Source organism: Glycine soja, chromosome 9 (genome assembly GCF_004193775.1).
Source record: "Glycine soja cultivar W05 chromosome 9, ASM419377v2, whole genome shotgun sequence".
Taxonomy (NCBI): domain Eukaryota; kingdom Viridiplantae; phylum Streptophyta; class Magnoliopsida; order Fabales; family Fabaceae; genus Glycine; species Glycine soja.
Window position 1 is genome coordinate 47,964,888 of NC_041010.1, and position 17,713 is coordinate 47,982,600.

Genomic DNA, 17,713 nt, shown 5'->3' on the forward strand with positions numbered 1-17,713 from the left:
ATGAAATTGGCACAGCTGAAAGTGAATGAAGCATTGGTGAATGCTTTTATTGAAAGGTGGAGGCCAGAAACGCATACATTTCATTTGAAGTGTGGAGAGGCAACTATTACACTTCAAGATGTTTCTGTGCTACTTGGTATTCCTGTGGATGGAAGACCATTAATTGGAAATACAAATATTGAATGGTTTGAATTGTTTCATGAATTATTGGGTGTCATGCCTGACGATGCTGCAATTGATGGGAACTCAATTAAATTGAGTTGGTTGTCTTCTCATTTTGCAAATATTCATGATTTTACAGGCAACCAAGAAGGCCTTGAAAGATTTGCTCGTGCTTGGATCTTACGATTCATAGGTGGGGTAATGTTTGTTGACAAAGGCAGCAAACGGGTGCATTTGAAATATTTGCAGTTTCTGAGAGACCTTAGAGAGTGCAGTAGTTATGCATGGGGAGCTGCTGTTTTGGATAACCTTTATAGAGAGATGTGCATCGCAACAGACTATAATGTTAAATCAATAGGCGGTTTCACTCTCTTGATTCAATTATGGGCATGAGAACGATGCCCAACATTAGCCCCCTCAGTTATTCCTCCACAACAACAAAACGCGCCACTTGGTTACAGGTATACTTTCCTTTACTATTTTGAATTCATTATTAATAAACATGCTTGGTTGATGTTAATCATTATTCTATGTAACATTTTATTTTGTTATTTAATTTTTTGTGAAGATGGTTGGGAGGTGAATTGCATCACATAGGCAATGACAATTTAATTGAGTTTCGTCGTAAATTAGATGTCATGAAACGCGACGAGGTAACAATTTTGATGTTTGTTTATTAAATGATGTTGTATTTCTTAATTAATTTATTAAATTTAACTTTTATATGCAGTTTGTATGGGTCCCTTATGCTGGACATGTGGAAATGAACTTGAGTCAAGTTTGTTTTTTTGGGTCTGTATTATGGACATGTATCATACCACTTATTTATTTTCAAAAAGTGGAATGGCACCAGTCGGATAGAGTCATGAGACAATTTGGAATGCAACAACCTATTCCGGGACCAGTAATGCAACCCAACAACATACATGACTTGACATTAAAGGGAAAGGAAGGAAAAAATTGGATGCGACTAATGCAACCCGCGCTTAATGAATGGAATAGTCGCTATGAAAGGAGAGTAGAGCAGACGTCGCCACAAACAGGGACCCTCGGTCTGAACTCTGAATATATGAGGTGGTACAGGCGTAAAACAAAAGTGTATGTGGACCCAAAACATGCAAGAAGAGGACTATTGGTATACATTGTCCATTATAATTTAGAAAAGAATGTTGCGCTTATTTAAGATTATTTTAATAACTATTCATTTATTTTCTATGCAGGGTGAAATCGCCGAAACACTACATTTTATGGTGTCGCCTGTTGGGAGAAGGGTTTCTACTTTTGACGATTTACTGCCATGTATCGAGAAGATCACTCTTTTGTCTGAGGAAGAGGATAGGATACTTGAGGCACATGAAGATGCTCCCCCTTCTCAGCCACAATTTGAACATCAACAGTTTAATATACTACGGCAAAGTGTGGAGACTCGAGGCTTAGCGCGACGTCGGGAAACTGTTGATGCAGCAACATATAGTTTGCCTCCGATGCCAGAACGACAACATGGAATGTATTACACACCGCCGACATTCACCCAAGAACCGTCTCAGATGCCGCCGATGTATTCATACCCACATGATTTTCAACCAGGGTATAGTTTTGCAGGCATATTTGGGTCCTCTCCTTCTTCAACGGAAACTCCTTCATTTACCCAAAGTGGTCAAGTATCGACCCCAAATGCCCCACTTGCTGGTCCGTGGAATGTACCTGGAGATATACCCGACATGGACGACTTATTAGGGGTCGATTTACGTCATGATTTCTCTGCCGAGGCTGATCAAGTGGATGAAAGGGCGAATCCTAGAAGAAGAAATCCTGATAGAGCAGCTAGAAATTGGGACCGGCCATGTGGAACTTCGTCGTGGCATCACAGACATAGTGATGATTGATTAATAATGAGTTTACATTTTTTCGGCATGGTTTAACATTTTCATGTACCTTGTATTATATTTTTCCATGTGTTTCATATTGTCTTCTACTTTGTATGATTTTATTTCATGTTAATTTAATATTATTGTCACTTCAACGTTTCAATTTATTGTGCAATGCTTTTAAAATAAATAAAAATAAATAACCATAATGTTAATGACACATAAATCAAAAGTGATCTCTTACGTAATTTAATGGCCAAATCAAAAAAGAATTGACCAAATCAAGAAGCATTTTAAAACATTTTAGGATTTCAAAATGTATTTTAGGTGAAAATGTATTTTATTGAAAATGTACTTATACTTCAAAAAGAGAGAATAATAAAATATAAAAAAATAACAAATAATACTAATAATAAAAATGAAAAAAATTTAAATTTTTGATAAACAAATTAAAAAATATACAATTTAGAGTGTATAAAAAATAATCTTATTGAAATTTTGGGTTGGGAGAATATAAAAAAATAACAAATAATACAAATAACAAAAATGAAACAAAATTTAAATTTTTCATAAACAATATAAAAAATATAGAATTTTCGGGGGGGGGGGTGTGGGAAGAGGTTGGGGGGGTGTAAGAAGAAGAGACTGGGGGGTGTGGGAAGGGGCTGGGGGGGTGTGAGAAGAAGAGGCTAAGGGGGTGTGGGAAGGGGCTGGGGGGGTGTGAGAAGAAGAGGCTGGGGGGGGGTGTGGGAAGGGGCTGGGGGTGTGGGGGGGGGGGGGGTGGGGGCAGGCGCCTGGCTGCCCGGCGCTAGCCGTAGCGCCTGACCCCTGGGCGCTACCAGTCGCGCCTGGTGCAGGGGCGCTACCTCCCTGTGCCACGTGTCACGTGCACAGTGAAGGCGCTGGGGTGGAGGCGCTTTGCAATAAAAAAAGAGATCCCCCCCCCCCCCCGGAAATAATTTCAAAAGGGTCCCTTTTTGGTAAATAATTTCTAAAAGGGACCAATTTTGGTGTTTTTGCCCATTTCTAATGAGTATTCCTGATGGCTAAATAATTTGCCACAAAATAAAAAATTTCTGACGATTTGTTTTAGTCACCACAAAGAAAACGCCAGAAAATTCATATTCTTTTTTTGAAGTGATTACAAGAAAGGACTAAAACCAAATAGAAACATGTTAAATTTTAGTTGATGTGATTACTTGATGATAATTTTTTCAATATAAGCATTAAATAAATTATGCAAAAAGAAATTAAATAAATTATAAGAGTATTTATAATGCATGGTTGTTTAAATAGATTGATTATTTTAATTTTCCTCTTCAAAAAGACAAAACTTATAAGAATATGGCATAATGAGTTTTCTCTCACAAGACGATCTTCATAGGACAATCTGTGGTGGTAAACAATATTCAATGTTTATATAAACTTCTAAGAATATGACACAACGAGTCTTCTCTTGTAAGATGATCTTTATAGGACATGCAATTTGTAGTTGTAAACAATATACAATATTTATATTCAATCTCTTTGAATTTTAAACAAAGCAATTGATTAATATCTCATGTAAATATGTAATCTATTATTATAGAATGAACATTTTTTAACAAATCAAAGCTTTTGCTAAAAACATGAGTTTTTATAAAATTAGTTTCTGAACCATTGAATGTACTATCATAACTTCAATTCTAAATGATTAACCTGTAACATATATATCTTATTCTGAACTACATAATCGATAACACAATGTTATAATATGTTACAGCAGATCATATATCATAATAATACACCAACTTAAACCAACATGCTCATTTAAGAACATTAATTTGAGTTATAGGAATTATTTTCAATTATTTAGAAATGCATTTGTTTCATTTTAAATTTTGAAAAAAAAAATCCCTTTTACTTCTTTATAAAGTCTTAATGTTCATTATAAGCCTTTTTCTCAACTTAGTTAATGAAAGAGACTAATTAACTGGGCTAGATACAAACACAATACAACTTGTCAGCACAATCTAAAGCCTTCAATAGACTGATCTTTATAGAAAAAGTAATTCTCGATCCTTTCTTTTTCCACCCAAAAGTGAATAAAATCTAAAAGTACATATAAGACCCTGTGTGAAAGGAGATCCCATGTAGTTTATTTCAAAACTCTAAGGGTGCACAATTTACAATCTCCCACCATTATTAAAATGTTTAGGTCGTATTATATAAAAAAAAAATTGCCAACACAATTTTAAGCTTGTCAACCGTTGGATGCAGCTGCACACGCTACACGGTGCAATTTATGTTTAAACTGCAGAGGATCTGCATCCCCCGTGTACATAGAGCCCTATTCTTTCTTCAACAGTACTACTAGCCAAACTAGGAAAGAAGCAGAAACATGCTAACATCCAAAAAGTGAAAAAAGTGTATACGTCTTGAGAGATAAGAAGAGAGAAAAGAGGGAGGGTGTAAACAATCGAAAACATTGGTGATATGATTTGTCAGAAAGAAAGAGATAAAAAGAAGGTTTAAATATAAAGTTGGTTTCTATAAGTTGTTATTTTTTCACTTTTGATTTTTATATATTTTTTTTAATTTTAGTTCTTATAAATTCATATTTTTTATTTTTATTTTTAGCCTCTACCACTAATCACCACCGTTGTAAAAAAATGTTATTTTTGATGTCCTAAAGACTAAATTTTTTTAAAAAAACTTACAAGGATTAAAAATAAAAAGAAAATAAACTTATGAAGATTAAAAATGAAAAAAAAAACTTACATGAATGATACAGATGAAAAAAAACACATGGACTAAAAGAAAAAATGACATTTTTAGACAAATAAATATTTTAGACTTAACTATCATGTATAAATTTAATTTAAAATTAATATAAATTAAATTAAATAAGAAGGAATTAATTAAAAGATACATGTCAAAACCTCATTCTCCCATGACTAATATCTTTTTTATCTCTGCACGTGAGACTTTTCAACCCCTCATCCAAACTTGATTGGCATGGAGGTGAAGATGCAACAGTATTTATGAGACCCAGTTTTGATCCCTCAGTCATGTTTACCATATGATTCACCTATCCTTGGCAAAGTTTTGTTTATTCCATGCAAAATTATACATACAAGATTATGTATTTTTGAAACCTGTCTTGGTCCCTGAGTTAAGGTCTCTTAGGCTTTCTTGCCTCTTGCTTTTTGTATTCATTCTTTAAGGAAAAAAAACATAAAATTTTACTTGCTAGATTTTTTTGCTATTATCTTTTGAATTAATTATTTTTAATATTGTTTTGCAACACATAAATATTTGAAACTGAAAACATGCATAACTTTAAAATACTTTGCCTTACATAAATCTTTTAATTGATTTATTTTTTTATATTGATTTTAAATTAAATTTATACAGGCTTAAATATTTGATGTATACAAATATGACATATTTTTTATGCTATTCCATGTATTTTTTTATTTTTTTTCATCCATGTAAGTTTTTTTTTTAATTTTATAATGTAAGTTTTTTTAATTCCTATGACATCAACATTAATATTTTTTTACAATGTTGACTGACGACAAAGATTAAAAATGAAAAGTTACAAATTTTCAAGAACTAAAACTCAAGAAAAAATTACAAAGATAAAAAATGAAAAGATATCAACTTACAAGAATCAATTTCATATTTAAGTCGAAAAGAAAACAAGTGATGATGGTGTGTTTCTAAATAGAAAAATTATTTATGAATACCAATTGTACTAATAGATACCTGGTGATGGAGAGATAAAAGAGAAAAAATATAGGTGATAAATAATATGATATGATAAAAAAAATACCTTGATAGAGTGTTTTGAAAAAAGTAAATATTTTAAATTTTTTTCTGGCTTGATGGGACTAAAGCCAAAATCTATCGGGAGACTACGTACAATAGCCTAAATATTCAAATATCATTCCTCTTCTAAATAATTGGTGTCCAAAGGCAAACATCATCACTCATAATAAAAATGTAGGTTAAATTAATTTTTTAATTTTTTAATTTATTTTTTAGAATTAATTTAGTCTTATAATTTTTTAAATTAATTCAATTTGATTCTTCATCTAAATTATAAGAAATCACAATTTATAAAAATTCAAAATCATCATTAAATAATTTTAAACCACGATAAAATACATGTTTTTACAAAAATTATAGGATTAAATTAAATAAAAAAACTAAAAACTAAAATTAAATTAATTTTAAAAATTAAAAAATTGAATTAAACAAAAAAAATTATAAAATCAAATTAAACTTAAATAATAAATTAAAAGACTAAAAAAATTAATTTAACCTAAAAATATATCCCTACTATCTTTACTGACTCCTTCCTCCCTCAATCCATAGAAACAAACGAACCATTAGTGTCTCATCTAGGATAATTTTAGAGTATACGTTCAGCCTTATCCTTTTCGCTATTTTTGCAGTTGTCTCAATGCACTTAAAGTTGCCATCTAAATTAAAGTGTTTTTTTTCTGCCGAGTGCCGACAGTTGGACACGAGGAAAGCAACACTTGTAGAAAATGTTGTGAAGAAAAAATAGAGAAGGTCCCACTTCTGCTCTTGTTATCTTCTTTCATGCAGCTTGGTTCTTCTTAACCATTGATTTTATTTTATTTATTTTTTTCCCACGAGTATCTGTTCGGATACAATTTTATTCGAGATACAATCACGTATATAAGTATGAGCCTATCTTTCAACAGAAATTTAAGTCTTAATTCATGACATTGTGAAAAATTAAGCTTGTTCACGAAAGGAAAGAAAATTTATGATCGATGTGGAGTCCTTGTAACTACTTACACAAGTTTTCTTGGGAATTTGTAGCCGAATTAAATGGTTCGTGAGGATTCCTAAATCCAAATTCTTCTAAGTTTCAATTTTATTTTATTTTTCAATTGAAATTCACCTTCTTATGCTTATTGTTCGACAACAAAGATCAGCGATACTATCTACCAAAAATAGAATATAAGACCGCTATAGCAACAATAAAAGGCTTTTCTCACGCAGCACAAGATATTAAAAAGAGAAAAAATATAGTACTAGCTAGAAAGATATAACACCGTTGAAAGCCTTTTTCTGATGCACTAACCTTGTACTTATGGCTTATTTAGTAGAATATTATATGATCGGGGGATGGATGGCATTAAGTAGATGATAAGGCATTATTAGTTTACAAGACCCAAATTGAGGATGCCCCATGAAGTCTGAGGCCAAGATTTGTCCTTTGCCCTCATGAGCAAGACCCTAGTCCAGGCCACCCAGCCTTCCCAAGAAGTCCTCTTGTCCCACGGACATCCCCATTCCAGCAGAAGCTTCAGTCCTCTCTCTGCGTGCTTCTCAGCCTCCTCAAATCTCCCCTCTGTCAAATAAACCTGACTCAGCACCACATATGGCTCTCCAACAAACGGGTTTTTCTCTATAGACTCCAGCAACAACTCTTCCGCCTTGCTACCACCCTCACAAACAGCTTCCCAGTACAAATCCCTCGCAACTATTTGATCTCCCGCCTCCAAAACCTTTCTACAGTAATCGAACACCGGTGGCAATACCAACTCAATATCTTCATTTCTCTCGAGATCAGGCACAACTGCTACTCCCACCTTCCTTTTTCTCTCTTGAATGAAAATCTCTTCCTCTCTCGCAATCAAAGTGTACACTGCTCCCATCCTGGAAATTGAATTCAACCACAGACCCGGCTTACCATCTCCCGGCCAAAGAGCCCCAAAATTGTTCCCGGAAAACTCAAGGCGGCCATTAGCATTATCAAATAGCAAATCTTGAAAACCAAATAACTGGTCGCAGAAATCTGCCATGGTCATCATGATGAAAACTGCCACTATCCTCCTAGAAACGTGCACTCCTTCACCCGTGCGAATGTGCTTAACTTGTACCCCCTCGGCAGGAACAAGACCCTGCAGTTTCTTTCTCCATCCTTCTAATTCCCCATCGTCATCAAAGAGGCCCTTCTCCATCTTCTTTGCGTTCCTGAGAGATATCTCGGACTGAGCAAGGTGTTGGACAAGCTCCTCATCAGAGTAGTGGAAGAGCAGATCGTCGTGGATGAGAGGCTGCCTGGGAACTATGCAGAACAAGTGAATCAGACTCTCAGCTTCCTCGCCAACGAGTGCACGAACCACTTCTCGACCGGTTGAAGGGTCGAAGATGGCGAGGTTAACGTAAGAATTGGAGTAGGCTGAGTGGAAGAGGCCACAGAGGCAGACAGAGTGAGGGGCTTTCCAGAGCTTGAGAATGCGAAATATGTCGACGAGGTGGTGAAGGAAGCTGCCGTGTTTGTGCCAGCACTCCCCGGCACCCACACTCTGCAGGACGCCAACCAGCCGAGGTAAGTTCTTGTCGATGGACTCCAGATCGCCGCGAAGGAAGGGACGACCACTTTCTAGGAGCTTTTCCATTGAAGACGCCATCGTTAATTCGTGTGGTGGGGAATCTTGCATCCCATCCTTTCCTTCTTATCGGATTATGTTTGTAACTTGATAAACTACCCGCATGAAAAAAAGACAGTAAAAAATATAGATACGTAAGATTTTTTTTTTTTTTTTTTAGAGAAACAATCACTTGGAATAAATAAAATATTATTTTATCATTTAAGAATTTGTAATAAAAGAAAAAGTAAATAACAAAAAAAATGAAATATAAAAAATGAGAAGAGGAAAAAGGGAAAAAGATAAAAAAAAAAAGAAAACCCAAATTATCTTCTTCTCATGCATGCTCCCCCCTTCTCTCGTTTCTCGGCATCCCCTTTTGCCACGCTTCTCCTATTTCTCTGGCATCTCCTTAGCACTGACATCAATGTGATTTACGACGAGGCCCCTGTTTTTCTTGCATCTCCCATTTCGTTGACATCTCCTTAGCACCAATGTCGAGGTGATTTACAACGAGACCGGAGGTGGTTGTTTTGCACTTGTCGTTGGTTGTGTATTCTTCTCTCTTCGACCCGCTGCTCGATAACTTCTCCTCCACACTAGCTTGAAGCTGAACCACTGTTTATTTTATCTACTTCTCGGTTATATTTATATGTTGCATCCTATTTCGTCATATACTTGCATCCTATTTCTTTCTTTTCTTTTTTTTTGAGAAATCTCGCATCTCTACATGATCGTTATAATTTTTGCTTGTTGAATGGTAGAAGGTGGAAAATCGTTTGTTCTTTATCATTGTGATAGATTTCTCTATTTAATCATTGTTTTCTTTGCCTCATTGTTAGTTTGACATATTGAGAGATAAATTTTTGTATGGAAATGACTCCTTTGTAGGACATATATGCCACCACAACTTGGATGGTACATACCATAGACTGTTGATAGTAAAACTAGGGATTTTTTTTTCTTAAAATCTGATCAGCATATACAGAGACCTAAACTTCTCATTATAGTGGATGATAAATTGGTACTGATTCGAGCTAAAATGTTCAATGAGCTCATATTGTGTTGATAGAAACTGGAATTTGTGTTGCCTGTTTCCATGATGGTGTCTTCTGCCATTTGTTGCTTAACTTTCTCCATTGAGTTTATATGTCTATGATATACAATTCATTTTGTATGTGTAGGTACACTCCCTCAATGCCTTGGAGACAACTCTTTGGAGATATGCAAATACAATGCTACCTTGAAAGTGAACATATGTAGTTTTCATTCACATAATGCAGCATAAGTAGTTTTGTAGCATGAATTTGAAGTTCATTGTTTTGGTAAAAAAAAAGTAATCAACAGTTTTGGCTATTCTTGGTCTACTAAGGGTGTGTTTTGCTCTGATATGATAAAAGATGATGTATTTTGTGCAAATTGGACAATAATCTTTTATCATTCATTTAGGATCTGCATGAGTTTTATGCTATTCTAAACTTTTAACAAGTTTGAGTGTGTTTTACTTGTTACATTACTTGGTCTTTATGTCTGAATTCACGCATTAATTCTATGTAATATTTTCAGGGAAAAAAAACAAATTGAATATGAGTTATCTTATAGTAATGCACGGTCCAACACACGAGGAATTCTCAGCATATACTTTTGTGAATTGGATGACTTATAGATAGAGACTTTGCCATTGAACTTTTCATATGATCTTTTCCACTTTTATATAACTGACATTTATTTGATGGCTTGTTCTAAAGATTCATATTAGAAGAAACTAGAGAGAAGGAACCGGGTGAAAAAAAGCATTTGGGTCATTTTTTTATAGTTTTTAATGAATGGATGAATAACGAAATGAAATTGAATGGAACCAATTAAGTTACTAAATTAACCTTAATTTTGAGAATAACTCACTAGTAAAAGTAGTTTGTGTTATTCCTTTGATATAAGTAGAATTATTTTCTCATATGACTATTAGCCCATATTTTTTATGAGCTAAAAATATGCTCTAAGTTCGAGTTTGGTCAGAACCTGTTCGAATCGAAAAGAGAGAAGAGTCGTTTGAAAGGGATTCCCAGGTTCAAGGAAGTATTTGCGAAGTACAAGGCTAGGACAAGAAAGAGGGCTTCGAATCATTGGGCGATTCGAACTGGTGTATACTCGAGTCGAAGTCGAGGCAGCCAGATTTCTGGACTTAGCGCAATTTCTGACAAAACTTCACAAAATCAGTTCGACTTCGAGCAATGTGGATAACCGTTCTAAGGAGCAGTTATGTGCATGCAAGGTGTACGTGGCAGGACACTTGGCATTAGGATAGTGTTCGACCGTTAGGGCAGTTTATTTTCGAATATCTATATATAGCAGTTTTTTAGTCAGATTTGGTGTGGCAAATCATTTATACAAATCCTTATACACTCAAAGTACCCAGCGCAGAGAGAAACGAGTACACAAGGAGAATGTATGTTTGTTTGTGAACCATTTTAAGTTCCTGTAAACTTTACATTTCGAATGCAATTTACGTTTCACTTTATAATTTCTGCCTTTTAAATGGTTCATTCGATCGAATGAACTCACTGCTCCTTTACATTTTGCAATTTATCTTCTCTTGCCAAGTTACTTCCAGCATTTCGATTTCTGTTAAACAATTTTACTTTCTGCAAACCTCAAAACCATCAAGTGTTCGTTGCAACGATGAACATCAAAAACTTGACATTTTATGCAAATACACACAAATGACATGCTCCTGAGATTCACTAGTTGATCTCGCAAGCAATTAATTTAGACTAGCGGTTGTTTACCAAATTCCAGTGTAAACAAATTGGCACGCCCAGTGGGACCGGTCAATTGTGTTTTGCTTAAAATTATTTTTAAAAAAAAGTTTTGTTTAGAACAGTTGGTTTATTGCATTCTTAATTGTTTTGATCTTGTATGCATTTAAGAAGTGGGAAATCTGTTCCACACTTAACAGAATTCAAAACTCGTACAAGGATGACTAGACCACCCCTAAGTAATCGAAACAATGACCTTCCAAATATGGAGGGACAACCAACGCAGACATCTGTCAGTAATGCCAATATAAATTCTGGCATAGGAGCAATTCCTGACCAAACTGTTGGCACGATAAGTTCGACCGCTTCGACGGTTATGAATCAGACGGGGGTAACTTCTCCTATGACCAACACGACGTTGGCAAGTTCGACCACGTCAGCGTCTGCTTTTGCCCCATGGAATAACCCTAGTTTAGGGAATCCCAGTGGAAGTCCCTTTCGACCGCCTCAAAACCCTCTATATGGCATGCCTACATCTTTGATGGCAGGATTGCAAAACTCTCAACCAAATATAGAGAATCTTAATATGTCCTCTCCATCAGGATCTGTAGCGGGCAATCAAGGTAGGGTAATTCCTCAACATTTGACCAATACATCTGTTTTGTCACTTAGACAACAAATGGATGAAAGTAACCATGATATGGTTAACATGTTAACACAACAAATAGGAACTGTTATTAACCCCTTAATTCAAAATACAAATGACAGTTACCAAATGTTAACAAATCAAATAAGTCGAATTGCTGACTTTTTTGGGGCACCACCCATACAGCAACCATCAATTCGACAGACCCAAATACAGGCGCCTGTCCAAGAGATACAGATGCCTAATAACCCAGGGATGCAAATGGCTCAAGCACCACAACCAGCGGCACGCATAGAGCCACCAGTCCAACAGGTCGAACCAAACCCTGGTATAGTATTGGTAAATAGGAACCAAAATGCTGATGAAGTAATAGGGAATATTCAACAAAACCGTTTCGATAGGCAGAATAACCTGGCCCAAATGGTCGAAACGATTTTGGTGCAGAATGGTTTGAACTTAGGCTTACATAGGCCTAATTTTGTGTCTCCATTATCTGAGTATGTGTTACAGACAGAATTACCAAGGGGTGTAAAAATCCCTAAGTTTACTAAGTTTGCAGGAGAGACAAATGAGTCCACTGTCGAACACATTGCTAGATATTTGGTCGAGGCAGGGGATTTGGCTAATAATGAAAATTTAAGAATGAAATTTTTCCCTAATTCCTTGACTAAAAATGCTTTTACATGGTTTACAACCCTTCCTCCTCATTCCATACATAATTGGAACCAATTGGAAAGGATTTTCCATGAGCAATTTTATATGGGACAATCTAAGATCAGCCTTAAAGAGTTAGCTAGCGTTCGACGCAAGGCACCTGAATCAATTGATGATTATTTGAACAGATTCAGACTATTAAAGGCAAGATGTTTCACCCAAGTCCCTGAACATGAATTAGTCGAAATGGCTGCTGGTGGCCTAGACTATTCGATCAGAAAGAAATTAGATACCCAGTATTTAAGGGATATGGCTCAATTGGCTGATAGAGTTCGGCAACTCGAACGATTGAAGGCTGAAAAGGCTAGAAATTCTAAATTCCACAAGAAGGAAAAGGTTGCATATGTCGAAACCAATGACAGTGACCAGGAGTTCGATATTATTTATGAAGATATCGAAGACAATGAGGTTGATTTAGCAGAATTAAAACCTGGACCTCCTTATGTTTGTAAACTCCTTAGACCTTCCAATGGAAAAAACCCTGTTGAACCTAAAAATGATAAATTTGTGTCTAAAACTTATACATTTGACATAACTAAATGTGATGAAATATTTGATTTATTAGTCACAGATGGCCAGATTGTTGTTCCTAAGGGCTTGAAAGTACCCCCAATCGAACAACAGAAGAAAAGGGGTTATTGTAAATTTCATAATTTCCTTGGCCATAAAACCTCACGTTGTGTTCTTTTCAGGGATTTGGTTCAAAAGGCTCTCGACGAAGGGAGGCTCAAATTTGGTGAGAAACCAAAGGTTGCTCATGCAAATGCGGAAATATCCAAAGCTGCTGAAACTCTTTATGCAGAACCTCAAGAAATAATGATGGTCGAAACAATGGAGGTGTCCCATGTGCAAGTTCAGGACATATCTGAAGAGGATTACAACGAACAAATGAAGGTTGTGTATCCTCAGGCTGAGGAGGAGTTAATTGATTTCTTGAACAGATGCAAACTCGAAAACAAGATTGTGATGCTCTGCCCTCGCTGCAGTGCAATATGTGATAAAGAGGCTACTGAGGGCCTCAAGAAATACCAAGTTGTTAACAAGGGGGCAAAGCAGAACCAACGTTTCGATAAAGGTAAAAGAGTTATGGTGCAGTCGAATACTAATCAGAAATCTGGTCGAAGGAATACTTTCGCTCCTCCTGGTTCAGTTCCGGTCGAAAAATGGATGCACCAGGGACTTATAAGGTTCAACAAAGGGATTATGGAAGTAGGTGGTTCGAGTGGAACGAAGCAAATTGGCCCACAGGAGGCCAATAGGTACTCTTATAGGAACAATTACAAAGGAAAGAATCCTATGACGAGGACCCAATGGCGCAGGTTCCAGCGTCAGAAGAAATTGGCCCAACAGAATCTACAAACGGGCCAGTATAAAGAAGTATCTAGGAGGCCGGTAAAGGAGAGACTCCTGCCTCCAGTGGATGAAGACAAGATGGAGGATGAGGATCTACTGGATTCTGAGCCAGATTTCGATGTCATCTGTGTGGTATCTATCTTGCCATCTGAATATGATGTCCAATCTGAAGTTACTGAGATCGAAAGTGAGTTCGATCATTTTGATATGGCTGACCCAAAGCCAGTATGTTACTATGTTATGAATAATGGCTGTGTGGAAGAGCAATTAGCTTATTTCGAAAAGCCAGATTTTCAGATGAAAAGTCATCTCAAACCTCTTTTCATCAGAGCAAAAGTTGAGAATGTTGGAATCAACAAAGTGCTCATTGATGGAGGAGCGGCTGTCAACTTAATGCCTCGATCTATGCTCTATAAGATCGGGAAACATGACACTGATCTATCTGCCCACAACATTGTGCTTTCGAATTATGAGGGTAAAACTGGCTATTCTTTGGGAGCCATTCAAGTAGATGTTGCTGTAGGCAGTGTAGTTCGACCAACTCTTTTCCTGGTAATACAGTCTAAGGCTAATTTTAACTTGCTATTAGGAAGGGAGTGGATTCATGGAGTTGGGGCTGTGCCATCTACCCTTCACCAGAAGCTCATTATCTGGAGGGAGGATGGGATTGTTGAAAATATAGAGGCGGATCAAAGCTTCTATAAGTCAGAGGTCGATAGTGTTACTGCACAAACCTTTGACAAAAAGTTGGCTAACATAGCACCTTGTGGTGACAAGGAGGCTGTTGTCGAATCGAGTGACAATGTTGTCCACTCTATCAAACTCCATCCTACCTATGGGTTTATATGGGAGAGGGAGGAAATTGATGCTGTTCCCTCTGAAGATGGAGTCATTCCACCAACTGGGTGGAATATATATGAAGATTAATATGACTGAGGCCACTGCATGGGCCAGAATTACGGCTTATATGGCCGAAAATAGACTAAATACGGCCTTTGAGGCTGAATCTCAACAAAATATGGCAGTTGAAGCCAAGATCGAAGATCATGAAAACAAAGAAACAAAGGATCGAAGACTGGATTGTATTTATGATGATGAGCCGCTGGGTTTTGAGAAAAATCCCATAAGTGAGGCGCCAAAGATGCAGGCTCAAGATCCTTTGGAAGAGGTCGATATTGGAGATGGCTCGATTAAAAGGCCAACTTATATCAGTGCCAATATCACCTCAAATTTAAAAGAAAAGCTGGTGCCTCTTCTTAGAGAGTTTAAAGACTGTTTTGCTTGGGATTACCACGAAATGCCTGGGTTAAGCAGAGAAATGGTCGAAATGAAGTTACCTATTAAGGAAGGAAAAAGACCAGTAAAACAACTACCAAGAAGATTCGCACCAGAAATCATGTCCAAGATTAAGGAAGAGATCGAAAGGCTGCTGAGGTGTAAATTCATCAGGGCTGCCAGGTATGTCGAATGGTTAGCAAATATAGTCCCTGTCATTAAAAAGAATGGAACTCTTAGAGTATGCATAGATTTTAGGGATTTAAATAATGCTACACCTAAAGATGAATATGCTATGCCAGTAGCGGAAATGTTGGTAGATTCGGCAGCTGGTTTCGAATTTTTAAGCATGTTAGATGGTTATTCTGGTTATAACCAAATATTTATTGCTGAAAATGATGTGTCGAAAACAGCATTTCGATGCCCTGGTGCTTTAGGCACTTATGAATGGGTGGTTATGCCCTTTGGGTTGAAAAATGCTGGGGCCACTTATCAAAGGGCCATGAATTCCATGTTTCATGATTTTATTGACACATTTATGCAAATTTATATTGATGATATAATCATCAAATCCTCCTCAGAAGATAGCCATTTGGATTATCTTAGGCAATCTTTCGAACGAATGAGGAAACATGGATTAAAAATGAATCCATTAAAGTGTGCTTTTTGTGTGCGTGCAGGAGATTTCCTTGGTTTTGTGGTGCATAAAAAAGGCATTGAGATAAATCAAAATAAGACAAAGGCTATTCTTGAGACGAAGCCTCCTTCGACCAAAAAACAGCTTCAGTCTTTGCTAGGAAAAATCAACTTCTTGAGGCGATTCATTTCAAATCTAAGTGGCAAAGCTCAGATTTTTTCGCCATTACTTCGACTCAAGAAAGATGAACCATTCAAATGGAATAAAGAGCATCAAAAGGCTTTCGATGAAATTAAAGAATATCTGATCAAGCCTCCTGTGTTAATGCCTCCTAGTCGAAACAAGTCTATGAAGTTGTATATTGCTGCGTCTGACAAGACCATTGGTAGCATGTTGGCTCAGGAAGATGATGATGGCATAGAACATGCAATTTATTATCTTAGTCGTGTACTAAATGATGCAGAAACTAGATATACTGCCATAGAAAAACTTTGTCTTTGTCTGTATTTCTCTTGTGCAAAACTTAAGCAATATATAAAGCCTGTTGATGTTTATGTGTATTCTCATTATGATATTATTAAGCACATGTTGTCAAAACCGATTTTACACAGTAGAATTGGAAAATGGGCTTTAGCATTAACAGAATATTCTTTAACGTACAAGCCTTTGAAATCTGTTAAGGGTCAAATTGTGGCAGATTTTATTGTAGATCACTCAGTGGTCGAAATGTCGCAAGACTATGTCGATACAGAGCCTTGGATTTTGTATTTCGATGGTTCGAAACACAAACATGGAACTGGAATTGGAGTTTTAATAATATCCCCCAATAAAATTCCAACTAAATTCAAATATAAAATCAAAGGGCTTTGTTCTAATAATGAGGCTGAGTATGAAGCTCTAATTACAGGCCTTGAAATTTTAATTAGCTTGGGGGCAAGAAATGTTAACGTAAGGGGTGATTCAGAATTAGTGTTGAAGCAATTAACACAAGAATACAAATGTGTTAATGAACACTTAGCAAAATATTTTGTTTTGGCCAGTTCTCTTCTGAATCATTTCGATTACATTAACATTGAGCATATACCTCGACAAGAAAACCAAGAAGCAAATGATTTAGCCCAAATAGCTTCAGGGTACAAAATGTCGAAGGAAAAGTTAACTCAGTTGATCGAAATAAAAGATAAACTGGTGTTACCAGAGCCATTAAGCACTAAATTGCCAATGCCAAAACTTGTGGGGGCAAGTACACCACAAAATAATGGAGATGAAAGCATGGATGATCTCCAGGGAAAAATTCAAATTTTGGCCATTGACAATATGTTGGATAATGATTGGAGAAAGTCCATTGTTGAATATTTGGAAAATCCAATAGGTAATGTGGCTCGAAAGATCAAATATAGGGCTTTAAATTACGTGATTATGGGAAATGATTTGTTTAAAAAGACTGCAGAAGGAGTGTTGTTAAAATGTCTAAGTGAATCAGAAGCATACTTAGCAGTTTCCCATGTTCACAGTGGGGCTTGTGGATCACATCAAGCAGGCCATAAAATGAAATGGCTTTTATTTCGACAAGGTTTGTATTGGCCTTCGATGTTAAAAGACTGCATAGAATTCGCTAAAGGCTGTCAGGAATGCCAAAAGCATGCAGGGATACAGCATGTACCTGCTAGTGAGTTACACTCCATAATCAAACCTTGGCCTTTCAGAGGATGGGCTTTGGATTTAATTGGTGAAATCAAGCCTGCTTCTTCTAAGAACCAGCGTTATATTATAGTTGGTATCGATTACTTTACAAAATGGATCGAAGCAGTCCCTTTGCCAAATGTTGATCAGGAAGCAGTAATTAGTTTCATTCAAAATTATATTATTTATAGGTTTGGTATTCCCGAAACAATTACTACTGA

The 17,713-nt window shown here is 36.3% G+C and overlaps 2 protein-coding genes and 1 long non-coding RNA gene across 3 annotated transcripts; 2 read left to right on the forward strand and 1 right to left on the reverse strand.

Annotated features, from left to right (window-relative positions):
• LOC114368575 (serine/threonine-protein phosphatase 7 long form homolog) lies at positions 1–555 on the forward strand. The gene has a single exon (XM_028325786.1). It carries the CDS (start codon positions 1–3, stop codon positions 553–555), a length of 555 nt encoding a protein of 184 aa, XP_028181587.1.
• Positions 556–6,677: 6,122 nt separating this feature from the next.
• LOC114425395 lies at positions 6,678–9,916 on the forward strand. The gene is made up of 2 exons (XR_003669221.1): positions 6,678–6,881; positions 9,613–9,916. It is a non-coding gene; the product is annotated as an uncharacterized LOC114425395 (long non-coding RNA).
• On the reverse strand, positions 7,012–8,557 carry LOC114425394. The gene has a single exon (XM_028392313.1). It carries the CDS (start codon positions 8,498–8,500, stop codon positions 7,211–7,213), a length of 1,290 nt encoding a protein of 429 aa, XP_028248114.1. The 5' UTR covers positions 8,501–8,557; the 3' UTR covers positions 7,012–7,210.
• Positions 9,917–17,713: the final 7,797 nt, after the last annotated feature.